This window comes from Eurosta solidaginis, chromosome 1 (assembly GCF_040869045.1).
Source record: "Eurosta solidaginis isolate ZX-2024a chromosome 1, ASM4086904v1, whole genome shotgun sequence".
In the NCBI taxonomy this organism is placed as follows: Eukaryota; Metazoa; Arthropoda; class Insecta; order Diptera; family Tephritidae; genus Eurosta; species Eurosta solidaginis.
The window spans coordinates 25,821,637-25,848,392 of NC_090319.1; the positions used below are offsets into that span (position 1 = coordinate 25,821,637).

Sequence of the window (26,756 nt, forward strand, 5' to 3'; positions counted from 1 at the left end):
CTGTCCCCGTTCCTTTAAGACACGCTGGATCACCTAACTGATTTAACATGAATATACCCAATAAACATTTGGCTTGAGTACCATGTTGATAACTGGCATACTTCCTAAATTTTAGGAGCTGTTTCGAAACAGTGGCGTTCTTTCTAAAAACTGCTGTTACTGAAATTGAAAAAATATAGTTCCCAACTTATGTAAAATATCAATACTACATTATTTTCACGAAAATAAAATAAAACATGTAGTTTAAATTTATAACGCTTCATTACTGCTACCAACCAGGTGTTTGTTTCTCACAATTGGCTGTGATGGCACCACCTTGCAGAAGATTTTTTTTCAACTTCACCCCAACTCGATATCCAATGTAACGAACTTGGTTTAAGCTACTGAATACTCCGGCGTTAGTGTTTCTCTATACCTCACGGTCCACAATATGATTGGTTAGTGTTTTGACACATCTTGTGTGTTATTTAATCATAAACTATCAATTTTTTCACAAATTTTGATTTAATTATACGTTATCGTATGTTGAACCTATAACGGCCTAGTAATATTTAAGGTTCGTTTTCTTGACTTCCTGTTAATGTGGTCATTACGGAACTGACAGATAAATTTGTCGACATAATTCAATTTCTCAACGTCCTACCATATATTTCTTAAGTTATTGAGGAAATGTGTCTGCGCTGCGAATGGATGTAAAGAAGACTATCAAAATCAACTGTAAAGAGAGAATATTTTTTTTTTAAATTTGGATTTCGTGCAAACAGGTGTTTAAAGAGAAAAACCTTAGAACACAGGAAGATAAAGTCCTTGAAATGTTAGTTGATGAGTTTAGAACTTAATATAAAGCCGGACGCAGTGATGAAAATTTTCATGTAGAAATCAGATGTTTCATGGATATAAACCAAACAGCTGCCGCTGTCGAAACGACAAATTTTAGCTGTGAATTGACCGTTTGTTGAATTAGTCGACAGCAAATATAACGGGCGGTAATAATATACAACAGGAGTCGACTGCTAATATGCATTTTAAACTATCGGGAGAGGTGTCAAAAGACGCATATTTACCTCAGTACAAATAATCCAAAGGCTGTGTAAAAAATAGTAGTAATTTACAACTACTTATACGCGTCCAAAATTATCGGGAGGAAAGTGAAATTGAGAGTCGTTTAAGGTATATCCAAAACTGGAGGTGGGATCTATAGTTTTTTGCGCAAAACACCTTTTCCGCATAGACGGCCTTGAGCCGCATGCATAAAAAAATACCCTGGCTAGTTCACCAATAATGTGGGATCAAAATTAAATTCATGCAAAACCCCTTTTTACATAATTTTTTTCCTGTGTACAATAAAATCACAACAACCACATAAAAATTGTCAACTTCAACTAAAATTTTTATTTTTCGACTGTAGATTATTAATACTGAGGTAAAGACGCGTGATTAATACCCCTTCCGATAAATTTAGATGCAGTTTTGCATACGACACCTGTTCTAGCACCCTATCGCATTACATTTATATTGAACGTGTGCTACTCGCCTATCAGAGAGCAAGCAACAAATGCAAATAAATGTCGTGTGGCAGCGCTTGCCATTGAACAGCTGTTCGCAAGTCTCAATTGAGCAAAACAATGTGGAAATTTGCTAAATGAAATAGCATCTGTGTTATTATTTGCAATTATTTGTTCAATTGCATTTAAAGTTATTTAAAGTATATTTAAGTGGTAAATAAAATCCTCAAAGTGCCTATTGAATAAAAATATCGTGAGAGAGCAAGCAAATTGTTACGTATTTAATGAATAAAGTGTTATTAAATTTTATTGGAATTTAAAATGGATATACCAAAACTACAACCAATAACAAATAAATTAAAAACTAATGCATCTGCTGCTGGCAATGCATCAAAAGGTGGTGGTGGAGATGCAGCCGGTACAAGTCATGTGGGCAACAACCATTTCAACAAAAGTGGCGCCGGTTATGGGCTCAATTACAATGCTAACGATACGTCCAACCAATTTCCGATTGGCGAGTGAGTACTAGTAATGTTTGTTGTTATACTAAATATATTATATTGGTTTTTAAATATCAAATCCATCATTGTCGGCTAATAAATGGTTGAACCAATTTTTATTGGCATTGATGTGCAAATTTCGTGAAATGAACTTGCATAGTTGGTTCGCTTATTGTCTTCGTATGTTGTATGGTTAAAAACAATGCGGGATATTTAAACTGTCCTGTAAAGAAGCATCATACATCCCAACACTCCCCAAGTGCAATATTTATATAATAGTGAGTTAGGCGAACCAAGATTGTATTTTTATATTTATAATTGGCTTAACCTCAATCTCTCCAGTCTTCAGTTAGTCGCTTATCTATAAGTTATTTAAATTTTCGTTTTCTTCATAATAATTGGAGCTTCACGTCTCGGTTAAGTGCATTGTGAACTCCTACAAGTAAAGAATCATTATATTCCTCTATTGGAATCGCTTTCTGTGTTCGTTCCAATGAAGCACGAACAAGCACTCGATATATATTTAATACGCAAATGCAACAACGTTGTGATTCTTATATTTATCTGATCGATTTCGGATCCGAATGGTGGTTCTGCTGTTGTTGTAGTTGTAGCGATAAGGTTGCTCCCCGAAGGCTTTGGGGAGTGTTATCGATGTGATGGTCCTTTGCCGGATACAGATCCGGTATGCTCCGGTAACACAGCACCATGAAGGTGCTAGCCCGACCCTCTCGGGAACGATTTATATGGCCACATTAAACCTTCAGGCTATTCCTCCCTCCCCACCCCCAAGTTGGAGCTTGGGGGTCGCCAGATCCTCGAATTGTGGGTCTGCTCGTTTGACTGCAATATCAATCCGTAGGGAAAATTAAATATTTTGCTTCGTCAATATATATTCAAAAAACCGAGCTTCACGTCTCGGTTGAGTGCATTGTGAACTCCTACAGGTAAAGAATCATTATATTCCTCTATTGGAATCGCTTTCTGTGTTCGTTCCAATGAAGCACGAACAAGCACTCGATATATATTTAATACGCAAATGCAACAACGTTGTGATTCTTATATTTATCTGTTCGATTTCGGATCCGAATGGTGGTTCTGCTGTTGTTGTTGTTGTGGCGATAAGGTTGCTCCCCGAAGGCTTTGGGGAGTGTTATCGATGTGATGGTCCTTTGCCGGATACAGATCCGGTACGCTCCGGTAACACAGCACCATGAAGGTGCTAGCCCGACCATCTCGGGAACGATTTATATGGCCACATTAAACCTTCAGGCTAATCCTCCCTCCCCACCCCCAAGTTGGAGCTTGGGGGTCGCCAGATCCTCGAATGGTGGGTCTGCTCATTTGACTGCAATATCAATCCGTAGGGAAAATTAAATATTTTGCTTCGTCAATATATATTCAAAAAACCAGAAAATAACTCCGAGTCGATTAAAAATCTAGTAATCTATGTAGATTTTCTAAAGTGCAAATTCATATATAATTTTATATAGAAAATGCATATGTATATCGCATTTGTAGCATGGGTTAAAGAAGTGATAATACTTGGTATAGGTTTGTTAATTTGTTTTGAATTTTAAACTAAAAATTTAGTCGTTATTGTTGTTGTAGCGATAAGGTTCTGGGGAGTGTTATCGATGTTGATGGTCCTTTGTCGGATGCAGATCCGGTACTTTCCGGTAACATGCACCATTAAGGTACTAGCCCGACAATTTCGCGAACGATTTAGTATGACCACATGAAACTTCCTAGGCCATACCGCCCTTCCACCCCTAAGAACTGGACAACTCAATGGAGCCCTACTGCTCTGACAGAAATATTGTGGATTAGTATGGTACACAATGGAGAGGGAGAAACGTTTGTTTGGTTGCTCGGGGTAAATAAATCGAATTGCCATGAATTGGCTTTTGTGTTTCAAGCCAACGTTTTGTTTTTTAATAAGACTACATATTAATATTCATTCATAAAATCCAGTTAATAGAGACTTATGAGCAGCCACACAAGCAAACATGTTGGAAAAACACTATTGAGGTAATGATTTAAGTTATCGAACAGGGATTTAATAGGTGATCGAGGGGAATATTTTGAATAAAATTATCATCCGGAACTCTGGGAAACTCTTAATTTGAAAAAAAAGCTTTCAAATTCTGAAATTTGGTAATATTACAACTTAAGTTTTGCACCTGAAATTCGCGTCGAACTTGTCGAAAATGGTACCCAAAGTAATCCGCGAAAAACCGGTCGGTATTATTGCCGCTTTTTTCGTTGTTGCAATTAATTACATGAAAACACATTCTGAATCTTGACGAAAATACGCGTCTTTTGGTACCCCTGTCGACATGTGCGACCAGTGGCGTAGTGAGGTGGGTGACAAGGGGGGCAAGGGGGGCAAGGGGGCATCTTTCCCCGGGCGCCACTCAGAGGAGGCCGCCAAATGGTCCGCAAAGCAGAACTTCCTGGATAATTTGTATTTTTATTACTTAATACTGATTTCTGGAAAATATTGATTTCTGGAAAAAATTTTCTATACTAAAAAATGAAAGCACATATCTTTTTTTCTCACGTTCAACGTTAGGTTAGGTTAGGTTGCACTGGCCGGTCCATGAGGACCTCACATAGACTGATTGAGTCCGTAGTGTTACCAGAAGTTTGTTTTAACGACCCAACTGAAAAACCTTATCAAAAACCAGGACCTATGTTATAAAATAACTCCGTCCTCATGGCAAATACTAGAAGCTTCTTAGGACTTAAGCCACTTGCTGCTTCTAGATCTGACAGCTGTATCCCTCCTAATAGCTGGAGTATTAGCCTGGCACAGAACGTGCTCGATCGTTTCCTCCTCCAACCCGCACTTCCAGCAGATGTATCACTGACCAATCCTAATATAAACGCATGTGACGCCAGAAGGCAGTGTCCAGTCAGAATACCCGTCATGAATATACAGTCCTCTCGTTTTAATGATAGAAGCAACTTTGTTAGTCTAAGGTTGTAAGACCTATACATAATCTTCGACACTTTACAGCCCCGTGCTTGAACCGACGCCTACCCCGCTTGGTCGATCATGTGCACCTCTCACCTTCGCTTAATCGCGCCCAGTCTAATTGGGACGTCTACGGAGCAAGCTTTAAGGGATGCTCCCTTTTTAGCTAGTTCGTCCGCTTTTTCATTCCCATCTATTCCCATATGCCCTGGGACCCAATTTAGATGTATGCTTCCCCCTGTCCCGATTTTCTCTAGAGACTGCTAACACTAACACGCATTTAGATGCTGTGATATGCGAGATTATTGCCTTAATTGCTGCTTGACTGTCAATATAAAAGTTTACACGGTTGCAGCTTAAGCTATCAACGTTACGTTCAACGTTACGATGGGAATTATTAAAATATGCTTTAACATAAACCGTCAAACGTGAATCTGAAACAGAGCGCCAGAATACAAGCGGTCAGCGTTATCGTCGATGGGCTGGATAATGTAGTAGAACACTTAGAACAATTAGCAGAGGAAACTAACACCACAAGTGACACCAGAAGCAAAGCTACAATTCTGTTGCAAAATATACTAAATTTTAGATTCATAACATTAGTTCATTTCTGGTATGAAATCTTTAGTAGGATTGATCGTGTGCAGCTCAGATTACAAGATCCGGGGATGAATTTTAGAGAAGCGTATCATGATGTTAAATCATTGGCGACTGCACTATCCGAAGTTCGAGACACTTTCTGTGAAGAACCAACGCCTCTAACAGCCCTCTCATTATGGTCTACGCCTGTTGAAACAGCAAGTTTTCTTGAACTCCCGTTAGAGGATATTGATGACAATTTGTGATCGGTCACACCCATTGGATGGGGCGAAGCACTGCTACAACAATAACAACAAGCAATAGAAAAAGAGAAGTATCTTTGTGAAAAATTGGATATTGATGTAGTAAAATGTGTAAGAATACGCCGCAAGATGCCCGGAGAATCGGCTAGAGATGTTGAGATTTCTCCCGTTATGAAAAGTGTTCTCGATCGTCTCCAACAAGAAATACTTACAAAATTTACACGACTAAATTACCTTAATTTTAAATTTGGATTTCCTATAGACGTTGGAAATTTGTTAAACAAGGATAATAACGACCTAGAAAGAAATTGTAAGAACTTGGGTGAATTTTATAATACAGATTGCGATGGAACAGTACTTTTTATCGAAATATATGACTGCAAAATATTACTTCGCAGTACTAAAGAAATTGAACCCAAAACTCCGTTAGAATTACTTACTTTTATAATCTCGTGTGAAGAAGATGTTTTTCCAAACTTGTGAGTGGCACTTCAAATACCCTTGACTATCTCAGTATCAATTGCTAGCTGCGAACGTTCATTAAGCAAATTAAAATTGATTTTCGATCAACGATGAGCCAAGGTCGCCTAAGTGACCTAACATTATTAAGTGTGGAGAAAGAAAAATTTTAAATGATACTTTTTGATAATATCATTGATATATTTGCTTCCTCAAAGGCAACCAAGATGTGCACATAGATATTAGTTTTACTAATGTATTATAATCATATTATTTGAGTAAGCTTATCTTCAGCCTACGACTTTATTGGTTTATTAGTTTTTAAATATATAAAATTATATTGTTTTGTATACAAATAATCACTTGTAATAAATATGTATACTTTGTTAAATTTTAAATTTATTATTGTTAGATTGTTTTTTGTTAACTATCAAAAATTTAAAATATCTTGTTTAATGATGTGTTCAATTTATACTTATTATTTAAGAATTCATGAGCCTAACACCGGCTTATAATAATTCAATATTCAATTGTTATGTTTTTCTAAGAGAAACTGAAAAGAAAGAAAGAAACATTTACTGGTATATTTATTTATTTATTTATTTATTTGTTAGTCTACAAATTTTACAATTAATCAGACTAAATATGAATGAATGAATGAATATAAATGCGGATTACAGTGTAAAATTAACAAGCATACATAGTGAGCAAAATTATATTATAAAATATGTATATACATATATTATTGAATCAGTTGTCGGGATGGACTGTGATGCCGAGCAACGGAATTGATTATCAGTGCTGCCGGAACGGACGCGATTTCGAGTAGCTGATGTATATTTAACACACAATAGTAGGGCTGCGATGTGTGGGAGGTTGGAAAGCATGTGATTCCGAGGCACCCGCCCAAAGTAATTATTGATTATTAGTGCTGTCGGAATGGACGTGATTTCCAGCAGCTGATTTATATTTAACACACAATGAGTATGGCTGTGATGTGTGGGAGGTTGGAAAGGACGTGATTCCATGCCACCCGCCCAAAGTAACTATTGATTATTAGTGCTGTCTAAATGGACGTGATTTCGAGCAGCTGATGTATATTTAACACACAATGAGTAGGGCTGCAATGTGTGGGAGGTTGGAAAGGATTCCTAGCCACCCGCCCAAAGTAACTGGAGCAGGTAACAGATTTAGTTTAACATGTGATTTGGAACAGTTATGAGTTCAAGGCAGTGAGTATATATTTTTTTATACTGTAAAGTGTGTCGCAAGTATCAATATTATTACAGTGATTATTGAAATCTTGACACAGACAACGAAGAGGTTCATGTATTTGAAAATTTGATCTACATGTATTTAAATATAGCGGTTGGAAATACCGAGAGGGTCTAAAAGGGACATTAAACATCACCTCGCCAAACAGAAATGGACTGTTTATCATCCCCCTTAATAGTTTTACCATAAATAAAACGCCAAGCATCTCCCTACGGCTGTAAAAGTTTTAACCGGCTGCCATAGGGCGGTAGGTTCCTTGATGGATCCCAGGGAAAATGATTTAAAGCAAAGAGCAAAAATTGCTTCTGGACCGATTCCAATTTTTCGCTATGAACCTGAAAACGCGGGTTCCAGATCAGGCATGCTTAACCAACGAACCGATATCATTTCGTTACGATAATTAACGTTAATAAACGAAACAAAGTCGTTTCGTTTATTAACGTTAAGAACATCAAATTAACGAAATGATTTTGATCATTTCTGCCATATCAAAACGAAATCAAATCGTTTATGTGGATTATTAATTTCAAACTATGCTGGCAAAGCTGATTGATGGCGGAGTCATTATAGGTGAAATGATTAGCCAAGCTGATTGCAACTTTTCTCATGAATTTTGACAGTACGAACATTTCTCAGAGTAGTTTTGACATTACCACCAACGAATTACACAAACAAATTACATGGAGTTTGTGTGTGTATGTTCGCTCGCTGTTAGCACCTTACGGCTTCACCATGGCTATAGCATTGCCAGCACAATTTAAACATAAAGTATCACGTTTTTGTTAACGTTTTTAACGTTAACGAAAGCTCTTCGTTTCGGTTAAAAACGAGATACAATTTATCTTGATAATTTCTTTATCGATAATATTTCGAAGTGTTGCAACGGAAACGGTGGAAATTTTTTGATAAACTATTAGCTTAACGTTAAGGTGCATCCCTGTTCCAGATAATGGAAGCATATTCCAATATAGGTCTTACTAACGATAAAAAAAAAAGAGTTTTAGTGACATAGGGGTCATTGAATTCCTTTGACCACCTTTTTACGAAAGCCAAAGTGCCTCTAGCCCTATTCACACACGATTCGATATGTAATTTGAAGTCCAGTTTAGGGTCCATTATAACGCCAAGATCAGTAAAGTTTGTGACTTGCTTAATGATATAATCGCCTATCATGTACTGATAGGTTTTAAAAGATTTCTCGTAAAACACATAAACTTGCACTTCGGTAAATTTAGTGACATGACGTTCACGTCACACCACTCAACCAGGTTATTCAGATCCGATTGAAGAAGTGCCCTATCGTCAGGTGAGCGAATGGGCATAACCAGTTTGACATCGTCAGCGTACATCAGCGGTATGCAGCTCTTCAAAACATTTGGGAGGTCATTAATGAAGAGCAGAAACAACACTGGACCAAGGTGACTGCCCTGTGGAACCCCAGAAGATACATTGATGAATTCAGACAAGCAATTGTTAAACACAACGGTTTGCTTTCTACCTACCAAGTACGAAGAGACCCAAGAGAGAAGCCGTGATGGAAAACCCAATCGATCGAGTTTTAGTAGGAGTAAGGAATGGTTAACTTTATCAAACGCCTTACTGAAATCAGTGTAAATGACATCAACTTCGCAGTTCGTCCTTAAGTTATTGAATACGAGGGTTGTGAACTCCAGCAACTTAGACACAATGGACTTACCCCTACAAAAGCCATGTTGTGACAGGTCCACTGCCGAAGATACTGCAAAAGCGAGTTGATTTGTGACAACTGATTCAAATAGTTTTGGAATAGCACAAAGTGCTATAAGCTAAGAAAATCCAGGTAAATTGAAAGTGCTGGATGATAAACATCCTCAGGTAATACCACTGGATCACATCGAGTAACAGAACAATTCGATGTGTCGTCTGAAAAAATCAAATCAATATATTTGCCAAATTTATTATGAATTCTGTTAAGTTGATAAAGACCAATGTCTGCAAGGTCATTTAAAAACTCGTAGAATATAACATTACAAGCAGTGGGAACTAACATTCCGTCAATAAAATTCCACGACACAAAGAGCAGATTAAAATCGCCAGCCACTAAGACAGAATCAACAGACCTTGACATAGCAAATATAAATTTCAATAGGGAAGAATGTTTTAAGTATACAGAAATATCTGACTGGGGCGGAATATAAGACGCAACAAAATATTTATAAGTAGATAAAAGTTTAACTCGCACGCAGAGGATTTCAACATCAGAAGAATCATCGAAGTACACTTCCTCAGCAGAGAGCCTGGTATGTACGGCGATTAACACGCCTCCACCAACTCTGTTTCGTCGGTCTTTTCTAAAGATCTCATAAGAATCTGCTAATATCTCAGAGTTAAACACAGTTGGTTTCAACCATGTCTCAGTAAAAACCAAAACGGCATAACAGAGTTCATGACTACGGAGAAAAAGATCAACTAGTTTAGTATTTAGACCCCTAACATTCTGATAATAGACGTTGAGGCCATTATGAAAGGTGTCAGACAAATCTATGACTCCGCGGGAATTTCTACATCTTTTCGAAAAAACGGAAGGGCTTAATGTATACGTTACTGGGCCAAAGAGAAGCACTGAAAAGTTTGCTATATTCACTTTCAATCACTCGAACTTTAAAAGCGACTCTCACTAAAGTGTTAATGTCGACATCTCTCTTTACTAACTTAAAACAAGCGACATTAGAAGCAGCAATGCCAAAGTGATCAGAGATGTATTTAACAATACTCTCCTCAGTGACCGATGGCTTAAATGAGGACAAATAAATCCATTTATACCGCACAAATACATCCAAGGCGAATCCATACAGGTGGTGGCAAAGCGAATTCGACTATATTCGCCTTGATTCGCCTTAAATTTTTGTACCGACAAATGTCAATGTGAAATAGAACAGATCAAATATTGACAGCCATTTGCAGCCATTCTTTGTAAATAATTGTAAATAATTGTACATATAAGAGCATTTATTTACGTATTTCGGGAATAAATACATGTAAACCAATGATCATCAATCACTGTGTTTTGTTTTAATATTCATAAATAAACCTAATACAATTGTTCCAGGTGCAAATTGTGACCAGATAAATCTAGTGCCAAAAGATGGTTCAAGCCGGGATTATGGATTCTTATTGGACTAATACAATGGTTGTTCGTCTAGTTAGACAAAAAATTTCACGTTTATCACAACTTGCCGACAATAGCAGAGAAGTTGCAGGTCCTGCGCTGTTTTTCCCATTTGTTACTTTTGTGCTGGTAGAGCCGTAGTCATATTTTTATATTGCTGTTCCATATTTGGCAGAAGAGAAGGTAATGGTCTAGTTGAGGGGTCGACTGCTAATACGCTACCAAAAATATCGAGTGAGGTGTCAAAAGACGCGTATTAATCTCGAGAACAATAATCCGAAGGCGGAAAAGAAAAATTTTATCTCTGTCCGGAGATATTTGCAGTTGAAGTTGGCGATTTCCATGTGGTTGTTGTTGTGTTTGTACCCACAAAAAAAATTGTGCATCACTGTGGCGGTAGCCGCGGTTATACCACACACCCGGACTTGGCATGGCGTAGCCCAGGGTTTTATTTTATAATCGCGGCCGAAGGCCCCCAACGCAGAAAGGTGTTCTGCGCAAAAATACTATGGATCGGACCCCCGGTTTATGAGGTACCCGCGGGTCTTTTTTCGGTTTTTCGTTAATATCTTTTGAACGCGTTAAAATTTTTATTTTCCGCGTCGTTTGACACCTCTCGATATTTTTGGTAGCGTATTAGCAGTCGACCCCTCAACTAGACTATTACCGAAGAGAAATATTAAAGCGCAAGTTCGATTAAAAACAGAGTGAATCCCATAGAAATCATTTTAGTGTAACCATTTCCTATGACATAAGTACATTTGTGTGGCCGTCTTTCTTATATTAAATGGAAATGGCTGCCTTTATCACACAATCACACCAGAACGGCTTGACTGTTTTGGACGAAGTTTAACTCTAAGTAAACTGAGTATAATGGTCAGTAAATCGATAAATTTATAATTCGTTATACTCCACCTAGACCAATGATACAATTTCGATGATGATATGACCACGTTGACCCTCAAGGTCATCAACCCCTTTCCGTGACATACTTGAGGTCGCCAGATCCTCCCTGCTAAATAAACTGGATTCGCAACTAGTAAGTGAGGTCGACAATTGCGTTGGAGAGGCTACATAAGTTGCGCTGGCAGCACCTTGAAAAAGCTGCGCTGCATATCCCCTTGAATCCCTGGGCAGTCATCGTATGTACGAACTTCTCTTTCAACTTGTGTTGTGCTACTGTTTTTTTTTAATTATTTCCACAAATTAGCGGGTCGCTAGTTAAATATTTTTGCCGACTCCGAACGGCATCTGCAAGCAGATACATTTTCGCTGAAAAAGTTATTGGCAGAAAAACACTCGATACAACTTTTTCTAATTAAAAAAAACCCAAACATTTTCATGTTGCATTTCCCGGGACTTGAACCCAGGACCTTCTTTATAGATCGATTTGGAATAAATGTTGGAAAAATATATGTCCCGCAAATGGGTTGCACATGAATCAAAGAGTAAAGGAAAACGTAGTAATTTAATAATCAACAAGGCATTTATTACTATTATTATATATTTAAGCTTAAAATAAATTCTAAGACTAACAAACGAGAGAACTAGCTGTATATGCTGCTAAACAAGGCATTTAATTATACCAAGGGCATGCAATTTTATTCCTTTAACCAATAATAAATACTTTTCATAAAGAACTTAACTAAATAACTGATATGTATGTATATATATATGCAAATAAAGATGAACATTTTTCGTTTTAAAGGTTTTGACTTTGTATGCTGCATATGAAAAGAGACAAACTACTGCCAAAATTTCTGGGGTTCCAATGTATCACAAAACTGTAATATGTAAAAATTAAAATTAGTTTACCTACATTACACGAAATTATGCTTTTTTTTTAATATAACTGCATATACAGCAGCGAAAAACATCAATAGCAATTGCAATTTTCAAACCTTCAATGAATTCTGTAATGAAACTTTGCAAACCAATCTCAAAATTTTCTCGAATTTTCGACTTTTTTGAGATGGTTTACAGAATTCATAGAAGTTTTTCGTTAAGGAAGTGGTTAAGAATAATTTCTTCATCCAGAAAATCAGTTGTGAACATTGTGAATTGCCATTTTTGTCTTAACTACTGCATGTGCACATTTTACTAACCCTGCTCAAAGCTTTATTTTAATAAACTTTTTGAAGCCCAAAGCAAAGAGCTTTGTTTTTTGAATTTTGAGTCGCCTATTGAGGTTTCTTATGCGGAAGAAAATTCTGCATTTAAAAAATAGCCGCTTCGCATTATCGGGCAAATCTACAGCTGCACTTTTTCTCATTAACTGCTGGTGGATACTTTTCGCATGGGATATTTCACAGCCATTCATATTATGGAAAATGTTCTCCAAAGAGATCACACCACTCAAAAATTTTGTGTTGGCTTTTTTAAATACCCCTTCGACGCCAGGTCTACATAGGAGGAGGTGAACTCTGTGGTGTGATGCTCCTCTAGTTGCAGCTTTTTGATCACGTACCCTGAAATATACTCCAAGGCATCCCCTTGTAACACACCACATTCTTCTAACTGGGAACCATTCAGCGCGTTGACAACATCTGTTTCGATTTGCATGGAAGCTTCTTCATCCACATCCATTTCCTCGAAACCCTCTGACGTACCTGATTGGTTGGTGTCTACAGATATCTGTGGCGTCTGAAATTCAGCCATTCGGTTGAGTCTCTCTCAACGTTACCTGTTCCTTGAAGACACCCTGTGTTACGCGCTATAAATGTAAAAAATAATATATATATTCAGACTGAAATTTTGTAGCATTGGTTCATATTATATATACCTAAAATGTATTTTCGAATCCTGTATTTAAATTCTTTTGGTGACGGGTGATCGTTTAATCCCCCTTTACTTCGAATAGCACCAAAGAAATGCTCCAGAAAATCTTGGTTTAGGCGATTGGTGAGTATATATTCCACCTTTGATTTTGAATTAACATACTCGTACAGCAATACTAATGCTCGGTTCGTCATCAATATTCCCTTCTGAAAAAATTCAAGACCTGCACCGTTTTTACTAGGAACTATAGGCAACATCATGTAGTTGTTCATCCTATTAAGCACGTCTAACTGTTTGGGAAGCGCTGTTCCAAATGGTTCCTTAAGTGGTAAAGTTAAAGCAAAAAAGGTTTATCTAAAACAAATCGAGGGTTTACCTTGCCGGGATAACCGAAAGTATTTATACTCGAGTTAAGTACGTCGAACCAGTCATTGACAAGCTGAAAAAGTTCAGCGGTCTCAGTTGGCTGGTATATATCGAACCCTAGTGCGGAGCAACGCCTTATAGCATTAGCAACTGTGTTTGAAAACAGCTGCGCTGCAAGTTTTACTTTTTGAAGCCCTAAAAATATGTTGCAACTGCATAAATTTCGTGAAGAAGAGAATCTTTATTTACCTATGCCTTTAACTGACAAATGTTCCTGGTTTATTTTAAAGGCTATGGATACATCCGATGGTGATGTGTGTTTTAACACGTCGCATATCGTCCTATTCGTCAGTAGCTTATTTTCCCAGATCAACCCACCCTCGTTGTAATGATTTCTTATCAATTTCAGTAAGTGTGGCGGATCAGCAAACGCAAGCACTTTATCGTTGTTGTCACATGGATGTGGAAACCACGGCTTGTCTGAAAATTTGTAAAAGTGTTATTAGAAACACTACAACACTAGGGTAGGCACCTTGTCGTTGGTGGGAGGGCTTATCCCAACTCCATAGCGCCCGACTATGAGGCGGAGCGGCTTTGGACTGAAATCTACGCCGTTTCGCCTCATAGGAGGGCGCCGGGATGTCAGTGACCAAGAGCTGCCAACCCCCTAATCCAGGGTGTTATGCGGACCGTGTCTATTGGACGATATGCTGAGTTCTTATGCGCTGGATTACTTCATAGTGCTCACGGAAATGACCCTCAAGTTCCTCTTCAGTCAGATGGAAGAGCCTCTACCTGTTGTCGTTGTCGTGCAGTCTTCGGCGTAGGGCCCAATGGTAGCTCCTTCTGGTGGCGAAGGGAGCTTTTATTCATATGTAAAAATTAAACAAATATGGGGATAGGACACCAGCACTGTCTCAAAGGCTTTTGATAAGTCTTTGTATAGAAAAACTATACAGTTGCATTTTTTAGGTTGCTGATCGAATGTTAGGATCTAACCAAGAACACCCCGCTCGACGCAACCATCCTTTGCATGTGACACACTGACATTAGTGTGACCGTCCAAACAATCGTTTCTGGCAAACGCAGCAAAAAACTTCTCTGAGCAGGGGTTAGGTTCAACATATTCCCGGAGCAAGAGAGTATGGATTTGTGCTGCTGCAAGGATCTGCTCCGAGGATGACAATTTGTGGAAGGAACGCAACAAATTAAATGGGGTTAGACTTAAATAGCAGCCCTTGGTAGGGAAAAATCCTAAGTCACTCCGGTACAAACAACCGGCTGCAGTGGGAAGCGTAGTTATTTGTAGTGGTTTGCAGCCTTGTTACGAACCTTACCTAGAGTCACTCACGACACCCACCACAGGGAAACCTACATCTTTCAGTGCAGAAATAATACTATTTAGGAGTGTTGCTGTCATTGGACAACCAAAATCGAAAAAGACCGGCTGTTTCCACGATTTTCGCAACCCACGGGCCATTGCTACTTGAACCATCCTTGAGGGCCTTTGTACTTGGTCTCCTCGTTCGTCATACTCATATACTTCAGCAACCTTCATCTCATCGAACGCAAGTATACATAGCTTGTCTTCATCACTGAGCTCAGAATACTTCATTTGTTCAAGGCATGGGGTCAGGAGACCCTCGCTTATATCGAATTTACGGTACCATCGCTGCAAAGTGGACATGTGTGGAAGGGGAAACCCATTTTCATATAGATGGTGGTATGCCCTTGGCCCCGAAGCGTGCAAGCACACTGCACTGGATATATCCTTATACGACCACCTTAATTTACTATCTATGAAATCAAATATAATTAATGTTTGCAATTTCTATAATTTTTTTTTTTTTTAATTTCTATAATTGAAGAGGGGACGTTGAAATATACCTGGGAAAACCATTTTTTTTATTTGTCCTTCCGTGAATATCGTCCTCAAGTTACTTATCAAAGCATTTACTTCATCAAGCTTGTAATTTAAGTTCCTATTTTCCGCCTGCAACGCCTTATTTTCTTTCCTTAGGTTATAGTTTTCAACCTGGCATAGAAATTCAAATACCCTAGGGCTAAAAATACGAAAAAAAAAATCATACAAATAGTCAGGTCCAGCGACTTATGTGTCGTACTCACTCTGTTTGGGTCTCGCAGTCTTTCAGCTGCACTTCCGTTAATTCGGACAAATGAGATAACGAGCTATATGGAAAAAGATAATGCATTTACTATCAAATCACATTTTTATACTCAGTTGAGCAGAGCTCACAGAGTATATTAAGTTTGATTGGATAACGGTTGGTTGTACATATATAAAGGAATCGAGATAGATATAGACTTCCATATACCAAAATAATCAGGATCGAAAAAAATTTTGATTGAGCCATGTCCGTCCGTCCGTCCGTCCGTCCGTCCGTCCGTTAACACGATAACTTGAGTAAATTTTGAGGTAACTTGATGAAATTTGGTACGTAGGTTCCTGAGCACTCATCTCAGATCGCTATTTAAAATGAACGATATCGGACTATAACCACGCCCACTTTTTCGATATCGAAAATTTCGTAAAACCGAAAAAGTGCGATAATTCATTACCAAAGACAGATAAAGCGACGAAACTTGGTAGATGAGTTGAATTTATGACGCAGAATAGAAAATTAGTAAAATTTTGGACAATGGGCGTGGCGCCGCCCACTTTTAAAAGAAGGTAATTTATAATTTTTGCAAGCTGTAATTTGTCAGTCGTTGAAGATATCATGATGAAATTTGGCAGGGACGTTACTCCTATTACTATATGTACGCCTAATAAAAATTAGCAAAATCGGAGAAGGACCACGCCCACTTTTAAAAAAAAATTTTTTTTTAAATAAAATTTTAACAAAAAATTTAATATCTTTACAGTATATAAGTAAATTATGTCAACATTCAACTCCAGTAATGACATGGTGCAACAAAATACAAAAATAAAAGAAAATTCCAAAATGGGCGTAGCTCCGCCCTTTTTCATTTAATTTGTCTAGGATACTTTTAACGCCATAAGTCGAACAAAAATTAACCAATCCTTTTGAAATTTGGTAGGGGCATAGATTTTATGATGCTAACTGTTTTCTGTGAAAACGGGCGAAATCGGTTGATGCCACGCCCAGTTTTTATACACAGTCGTCCGTCTGTCCTTCCGCATGGCCGTTAACACGATAACTTGAGTAAATTTTGAGGTAACTTGATGAAATTTGGTATGTAGGTTCCTGAGCACTCATCTCAGATCACTATTTAAAATGAACAATATCGGACTATAACCACGCCCACTTTTTCGATATCGAAAATTTCGTAAAACCGAAAAAGTGCGATAATTCATTACCAAAGACAGATAAAGCGACGAAACTTGGTAGATGAGTTGAATTTATGACGCAGAATAGAAAATTAGTAAAATTTTGGACAATGGGCGTGGCACCGCCCACTTTTAAAAGAAGATAATTTAAAAAAAAAAAAATTGGATTGGTTTATTGACACGAAATATAACTTTAGAAAAAACTTTATAAAATGGTTGTGACACCTACCATATTAAGTAGAAGAAAATGAAAAAGTTCCGCAGGGCGAAATAAAAAACCCTTAAAATCTTGGCAGGTATTACATATATAAATAAATTAGCGGTATCCAACAGATGATGTTCTGTGTCACCCTGGTCCACATTTTGGTCGCGATCTGGAAAACGCCTTCACATATACAACTACCACCACTCCCTTTTAAAACCCTCATTAATACCTTTAATTTGATACCCATATCGTACAAACACATTCTAGAGTCACCCATGGTCCACCTTTATGGCGGTATTTCGAAACGGCGTCCACCTATAGAACTAAGGCCCACTCCCTTTTAAAATACTCATTGACACCATTCGTTTGATGCCCATATTGTACAAACAAATTCTAGGGTCACCCCTGGTCCACCTTTGTGGCGATATCTCGAAACGGCGTCCACCTATGGAACTAAGGATTACTCCCTTTTAAAATACTCATTAACACCTTTCTTTTGATACCCATATTGTACAAACAAATTCTAGGGTCACCCCTGGTCCACCTTTATGGCGATATCTCGAAACTGCGTCCACCTATGGAACTAAGGATAACTCCCTTTTAAAATACTCACTAACACCTTTCATTTGATACCCATATCGTACAAACGCATTCTAGAGTCACCCCTGGTCCACCTTTATGGCGATATCTCGAAAAGGCGACCACCTATACAACTACCACCTCTCCCTTTTAAAACCCTCATTAATACCTTTATTTTGATACCCATATCGTACAAACAAATTCTAGGGTCACACCTGGGCCACCTTTATGGCGATATCTCGAAACGGTGTCCACCTCTGGAACTAAGCATCACTCCCTTTTCAAATACTCATTAACACCTTTCTTTTGATACCCATATTGTACAAACAAATTCTAGGGTCACCCCTGGTCCACCTTTATGGCGATATCTCGAAACGGCGTCCACCTATGGAACTAAGGATTACTCCCTTTTAAAATACTCATTAACATCTTTCGTTTGATACCCATATTTTACAAACGCATTCTAGGGTCACACCTGGTCCACCTTTATGGCGATATCTCGAAACGGCGTCCACCTGTGGAACTAAGCATCACTCCCTTTTAAAATACTCATTAACACCTTTCTTTTGATACCAATATTGTACAAACAAATTCTAGGGTAACACCTGGTCCACCTTTGTGGCGATATCTCAAAACGGCGTCTACCTGTGGAACTAAGCATCACTCCCTTTTAAAATACTCATTAACACCTTTCATTTGATACCCATATCGTACAAACGCATTCTAGAGTCACCCCTGGTCCACCTTTATGGCGATATCTCGAAAAGGCGACCACCTATACAACTACCACTACTCCCTTTTAAAACCCTCCTTAATACCTTTAATTTGATACCCATATCGTACAAACAAATTCTAGGGTCACCCCTGGTCCACCTTTATGGCGATATCTCGAAACGGCGTCCACCTATGGAACTAGGGATTACTCCCTTTTAAAATACTCGTTAACACCTTTCTTTTGATACCCATATTGTACAAACAATTTCTAGGGTCACCCCTGGTCCACCTTTATGGCGGTATCTCGAAACGGCGTCCACCTATGGAACTAGGGATTACTCCCTTTTAAAATAATCATTAACACCTTTCATTTGATACCCATATCGTACAAACGCATTCTAGAGTCAACCCGATCCACCTTTATGGCTATATCTCAAAAAGGCGACCACTTATACAACTACCACCACTCTCTTTTAAAACCCTCATTAATACCTTTAATTTGATACCCATATCGTACAAACAAATTCTAGGGTCACCCCTGGTCCACCTTTATGGCGATATCTCGAAACGGCGTCCACCTATGGAACTAGGGATTACTCCCTTTTAAAATACTCGTTAACACCTTTCTTTTGATACCCATATTGTACAAACAATTTCTAGGGTCACCCCTGGTCCACCTTTATGGCGGTATCTCGAAACGGCGTCCACCTATGGAACTAGGGATTACTCCCTTTTAAAATAATCATTAACACCTTTCATTTGATACCCATATCGTACAAACGCATTCTAGAGTCAACCCGATCCACCTTTATGGCTATATCTCAAAAAGGCGACCACTTATACAACTACCACCACTCTCTTTTAAAACCCTCATTAATACCTTTCATTTGATACCCATATCGTACAAACGCATTCTAGAGTCAACCTGATCCACCTTTATGGCTATATCCCTAAATGGCGTCCACCTATAGAACTATGGCCCAATCCCTCATAAAATACTCTTTAATGCCTTTCATTTGATACACATGTCATACAAACACATTCCAGGGTTTCCCTCGGTTCATTTTCCTACATGGTTATTTTCCCTTATGTTGTCACCATAGCTCTCAACTGAGTATGTAATGTTCGGTTACACCCGAACTTAACCTTCCTTACTTGTTTTGATATGGTTTTGCCTCACGTTTCAAGTCATACTCACTCGGTTTGGGTTTCGCAGTCTTTCAGCTGCCCTTTCGTTAAGTCTGACAATTGAGATAACGAGCTATATGGAAAAAGATAATGCATTTACTATCAAATCACAATTTTTTGATATGGTTTTGCCTCACGTTTCAAGTCATACTCACTCGGTTTGGGTTTCGCAGTCTTTTAGCTGCACTTCCGCCAGTTCCGACAAAGAAATGCTCGAACTATATTAAAATTAAATGGAAATAGATTCTTTGCCAAAATCATATATATTTCTCTTTACCTTGGTTGCACGTTATCCTCGGTAATGTATGTATTTATTGCTTGTGTATTTGGGGGAATTTTTTCCGTACTAAATATAGTAAAATATACTTTCTAACTTTTGGGAAAACGAAAGTTAAATCACTTACCCAAATTTTCTGTTTACGTTATTTACAACAGATGGCATGCCGTGGTCTTTATCAACATATGCCGGTTGTAAAAACGGAACAGCTTTTGCCAATAACTTTATTTTTCTGCGTGAGCATACCATATCCGAAGGAGAAAAGTGATCGGCGCAAATAAAATCCTTTTCTCCAAGCTGCACTCTGCACAATGTGGACCACAAAAGCCTTTCGGCTTCACCAACTGGAACCATAAAAAACGAACATTTTCCAACCGCGTATTTTTTCTTACACACCGCGCACTTTCTCATTATGTTCGTTTTAATATTTTTTTAAAGGAATATCAAAAAACACACTCAAATTTAATAATTTTTTTAGCCACAGCAGAATTTTTGAATTCAAGAAAAAATAATTTAACCGTTCTATTTTAGTTCTATTATTGACATCCAACTGACATTCTACTGCTCACGGCGAAAAAAACGAAAAAGAACAAGCAATCAGCTGATGGGATAACACCACCTGTAATGAATTCGCCTTGAATACATCCAATTCAGCATTGTCATTGCTACCACTAACAACACGCGATTTTTGCGTAATTTCTTTTGATGCACTCTTTCGTTGTCTGTCAGAAACATCAACAGATGGGACATTTGCATTAACTGCGCTAGCTGCAGCATCTGCATACGATACAGTGCCAGCAGAGCGCGACACTGCACTAGTATTTGTCACATTGTTAACAACCATTTGAGCATCAGACTTATTGGAATATTCAGAAGGCGCATTTGAATTATTTTTATGATTGTTAGCTTTAGTTGATTTAGATGTGGATGCAGTAGATTTAGTTTTAGATGTAGAATTGGAACTAATTGATGTTGATGCATTTCCAGATGTAGACGTAGTTTTAAACGAATGAGAGACTGTAGAAGATGAGGCGTTTTTAGATGTAGATGTAGATGCAGGCGAAGTAGAAGTTGTCTTTGTAGTAGAACTAGTAGAGAGAATTATCGATGTTTGCGGCTGAGTAATAATAGCAGCAGGTTTTGATGTAAGAGTAGTAGTAGGTGCAGGTGATGAAGCATTAGCTCTCAGATTATCGATAGGAGAATTAGAGAACTCCGTGCCAAGCGGGGTAGCGGGAAAATCCATTAGGTTGCTTTGTATTACGTTGTTGTTATTGGATGCCATGGGGAGGGCAGAAATAAATAGCGCACTATTTCTGACATTCGGACAACCATATGACTCAGCAACATTTAAGTTGTTGTTGGATGACTTCAAAGAGTCCATTATATGATTTTTTAAATCATCGAATTTTTTAGACACAGCATTGGAAATTATGTCAAAATCTTGTTTTTTAGCCACAATAATAGCGTTAAAAATATTAGATAGCTTGTCCGGCATGTTCACACACTTTTCACACAAGTAAAGCAAATGCGGGTTAGCCTTGATTAGCTTTACTTCATAGTCCGATATACCCTCACTACAGGCTATGTGGAAAATCCTCTTGCAGAATCCATTACATGGCACTAGACTATTGTCACCAGATCTGGAAAATAGTTTATTATACTTTCCACAATATTCATCCATTTTTGGCAATTTACACGTCCGTACGCGGCGAGAGAACGAGAAGTTTTTTGCGATGGTACCATTTCGAAAACCGCCACGTAATCATCATCAGGCAATTTCGTAATGTTATCAAAGGTTTCACTGAGATTCGCACCGCGAATCACACGGTGAAACTGCAGTTGCCTTAACCACTAGGCTATCCTGTTTGTATTTGTTTCCTTGCTTAACTAAGTTTATCTCATTTCCAATTGAGTCAATATACTTTAAAAACCCTAGAGTAGGAAAAATTAAAAAGCACTACGCAAATTGGAAGAGATGGTAAGCCTAAAATCTCTTCGGAGGTTATCACGCCTTCAATTTATTTATTTTTTATTCAGTGTAGCAATATCTCCTTTATTTACAACTATTCTGTAGTAGTACTGTTTCATTATTCCTTAGCTTACGCTGCTTTTATACCCTCAGACACATTTTTCACCCATTTCTCCTAAGCTCTAGACTTTTCTCGAACAGCTGCTTATTTATGTCTCCTTTATGTATCTGATATTTATGTTTCTCTTCTAGTTATATGCGTGTGTATGTGTGAGTAACAACTTCTGCTCTTAGCTGCCGAGTACATATATGTATGTATGTGAAATATTCTATTTGTTGTTAGCTTAGCGGATTACATGTATGTGTGGCAGCTTGCTTTGGTGTTTACATGTGTGGCTGCTTACTTTGCTATTGTTGTGCATTTATTTACTAGCAACATAGTGATGTATAGATGCCAATATTCGTCACACTGCCCTCCATCTAAGACAAATCTATCGATCCAACCGCTGCTAGCCTCTCCAAATGAACCACCCTTCTATTTCGTGGTTTCTCAATTTTTGGATGCTTCCATTAGGGTTGGCCAATGTCAGTGTTTTTCGCGCAGGTACATTCGGTTTTGGTTTATTTGTCCTATTCGTTCCATCAATTTTTGCCCGATCTACTGCCTTCGACTTTTGCGGCCCTTGTCTAATCTTCTCCACCAACACCCGCTTACTGCTGAACCCCTTCTCAAAGCTTAAGTTAAATGGTACATCCTTGTTTTTATATCGCATAACCATCCCCTGCATATCGATCCTGATGCCATGGTCAACTAAGAAGTCTACACCCAATATGACTTCATTTGATTACTCTGTCACTCCGCTTTTCCGATCCTTTCAGTGCCTCCAATACTGTGTTCACCCAGTCTGGTCTTTCTACTTCCACACGGCGTGCTTTGAAAGCTGGATTACACAGAAGCGATGCTGTTTCCTGAATCAGTGCATGTGATACCGTTTCTGCGAATGTAGGTTTTGGGTTTGCGTATGTCGCTCGCTTCGTTTCCACGTCCCGTATGCCGTTTATAAAGCTCTGAATTATTTTTACCCTCTCTGTGTATTCTACGGGTGTGTCCGAATTTGCCAGAAGGGCCAGCCTTTCGTCATCCGACGCAAACTCCTGCGAAGTCTCATTCGCTTTTTGGAAGCGGTTTTGCAATTAAATTTGGTATATCTGTTTCCTATGCCTTCCGTAACGTCTCTCGACAGTGTCCATCAATGCTTCATAACTGTTCTGTAAGATTTCAGCTGCAGGCTCTTTCAATACCACGACTATTGCAGCAACTTTATATTCAGCATCCCCGTTGTTCACTGCTGACGTCTTCTCAAATTGAAGCTTAAATACCTAGAGAGAAAAAGAGCCGTCAAAAGATGGAGTTTTTACCTTCGGATTGCTCGCTGGAACAGCTGGGCGATTTATTTGCAACTTCCGTATTCGACCTCTTAAAGCATCTACTTCGGTCCCGATTTTTTCCTGTCGACCACTGAAACCTTCATGGAACTGGGTTACTTTCTCTTGATATACGGACTTTCTGCTCTTCAAGTTGTATAGAAACCTGAGATGATAACTGTGCTGAAATTTGTGCCGACATTTCTGATATACGTGCTTCTGTGTTTCAATCCTGGGTGCTATTTGTGACGACATTTCTGGAAAACGTGCTTTTTGTCGTGACTCCTGCAATTCCAGTTGAATTGCCATATTTGTGGATTGTACAGATATTGCACTCAATACCATGTTCAAGTCTGTGTTCGCCATTGTCTGTGCTGTCTCCTTCAATTTTGTTGTCTCATACACTTCCCTGTTGATCCCTTCCGATTCCATTGCCTTTCGTATTCGTGCTTGTAGCTCGGATTTATTGCCGGTTGTATTCAACCACGGTTCTCCAACTCCTTTCTGAGCTCCAGGATCTTCAAATCATCCAACTTGGCCATGTCCTTGTTTGCCTCTCAAATTTTTTCAACAGTTCCTCTTCTGACACCAATTGTAACGAATTTTGGGAAATTCTGATTATTTTGCACCTTCTGCTACCGTTCGAATCGCTGAACTGTCGAATAAATAACTCAAATATTCAGTATATTTAGCGGCCACCGTCGTGTGGTGGTAGCGTGCTCCGCCTACCACACCGAAAATCGTGGGTTTAACCCCCGGTCAAAGCAACATCGAAAATTTACAAAAAAAAATTTCAGTCAGAAAAAAAGTTTTCTAAGCGGGTTCGTACCTCGGCAGTAATTTGGCAAACACGAGTTTCTAGCATTTTTTCATGTTTTGTTGTAATATCTTTGAAGTTTCATATAAACTGAAGTCCGTGTATTACTTGTATTACTTTTGCACATGTCGGTGATAACAAACGGTTAAAAAGTCATTGAAGGGGGAAGCCGGCTGGGGCTCGGCCTTTCAATTTTAATAGAAACTCCTATATCCTACGCAATGTTGATGCATCCTGTGATGGCTGATGTACAGCAAAGTTAACTGCTTCAAATACAACACGGTTGTTTCATTGGAAAAGTTGTATATTAACTTCAGGGTGTTCTTCGCTGTTATATCCATGCCAACACGTGGCTGACAATCTACCTTTCTGACAGGACCGAAAAAGTTCTAATCAAATGCACCCTCGGAATCGTTGGATGTATCATCCGGTGCTGCCCAAAGAATTGACCCATGCATTTTGCTCTTTCCCCTGTTTATAAATCACTTACCCACATTATGGCGCATTCCCATGCTATAATGTATGCGGATGATGTAAAACTTTGTCCACCTATTGTACTTCCGATACGGCTTCCTTAAATCTTCTGTAGGCTGATTTGGAGTCTTAAATTGCTCTAAATGTAAGTGTTTAGGCAACAATAGTTTTTGGTGCTAATGCCAAATACCGACAACGATGTTAAGACGTAGACGAAGAGGTCAATAAGAAACGATGCGATGCTGGCTGTGGCTTACGATTCAATAATATTATTATTTTTCTTATTTTCTCTCTATTCCTAGTAATAATTACAGTGTTGCTTACTAATATATTCAAATAGATATTTGTACTAAGGACAGTACGAGAAATTAGTATATTGAATATACAGTGACAGTGACGTTTACTTAAAAACTATTAAGTAAAATTCAGTTGTGACTGAACAGTAAGCATATGACACTCTACCGAGTTCAGGCAGTTTTAAAACCCTATAAGCTTCATTCTAAAATTACATTCCACTTTGATACGCTTGGAAATTCTTTTCTGTTGGCTACTACCAATAGTTTTCCCGGATTGCTCAGATAATCTATAGTGCGTGTATGGCATATAAGTTACTGGCAAAGAACCTACCTTTGGGCTCTTGCGAGCCTATAACCCCATTTACATATATGAACTAAGAAAACATAACACAAATGTGAAAATTTTTGTTTCACTTTATCGGGTTTCGTTAACTTTGGTGCTATCTGTGTGAACTAATTTATGCAAAGACCTATCAACTCGGCATTGCGTCAAAACTGGAAATTAATTTTGAGTTCAATTTCTTATACGTGCTAAATACAGACTCGAGTTATTAAAGTTTTAATTAAAACAAAATTTGAAAAAAAAGTTTCAGTTGTATGAAAACGGCAAAGAACTCTTTATAGGCCAACTATTGTTATTTCAGCTTACAATCACCCTCTGCAGGCTAGTATGACTGTTACTTTTGTAGTTATCAACCGATTTTAAAGGTTTTACCAATACTTCATACTTTAAAACGACATACACAGTTTCTAGGATATTATTTTATATACAACAACTTTTTTCGACACTATTTAATATATTTTAAACTTAACGATGCTACTTCTTTGGTGCTCACTGCGTGACTAATTATTTCTTGTATGTCTCATATTCTACCTTCGGTTAATGCAATATGTGCATTAGACTGGGTCGATTTATTAACCGATATCGCGCCATCGCTTTTTCGATAGGATTTGGGCTCAAGAAAAAAAGTTCTAGTACGCATACCCAAAAAAATAATTTTCGAACTACCCAAAAAAATTTTCATTTGATTGTAAAATTCTCATGCTTTTTTTTTTCAAAAAACTGTTAACGCCAACGTATTTAGCGGACATTTTTGGGTAATAGTCTAGTTGAGGGGTCGACTGCTAATACGCTACCAAAAATATCGAGAGAGTTGTCAAACGACGCGTATTAATCTCGAGAACAATAATCCGATGGCGGAAAAGAAAAATTTTATCTCTGTCCGGAGATATTTGCATTTGAAGTTGGCGATTTCCATGTGGTTGTTGTTGTGTTTGTACCCCCAAAAAAATTGTGCATCACCGTGGCGGTAGCCACGGTTATACCACACACCCGGACTTGGCATGGCGTAGCCCAGGGTTATTTTTTATAATCGCGGCCGAAGGCCGCCAACGCAGAAAGGTGTTCTGCGCAAAAATACTATGGATTCGACCCCCGGTTTCGGAGGTACCCGCGGGTCTTTTTTCGGTTTTTCGTTAATATCTTTTGAACGCGTTAAAATTTTTATTTTCCGCCTTCGGATTATTAATACTGATGTCAAGACGCGTCGTTTGACACCTCTCTCGATATTTTTGGTAGCGTATTAGCAGTCGACCCCTCAACTAGACTATTACCCATTTTTGTGTCGGACAGCGTATACATA

At 38.3% G+C, this 26,756-nt stretch overlaps 1 protein-coding gene across 3 annotated transcripts in view; it reads left to right on the forward strand.

Moving 5' to 3' along the window:
* The first annotated feature begins 1,613 nt into the window (after positions 1–1,613).
* The window catches only part of LOC137250470 (TBC1 domain family member 5 homolog A-like), a 217,561-nt gene continuing 192,418 nt past the window's right edge, over positions 1,614–26,756 (forward strand). For all 3 annotated transcript variants that reach the window (XM_067783357.1, XM_067783365.1, XM_067783353.1), the window contains exon 1: positions 1,614–2,023. In XM_067783357.1, coding sequence (XP_067639458.1) covers positions 1,827–2,023 — 197 coding nt within the window. In that variant the 5' untranslated portion in view covers positions 1,614–1,826. The remainder of the gene's footprint in view (positions 2,024–26,756) is intronic.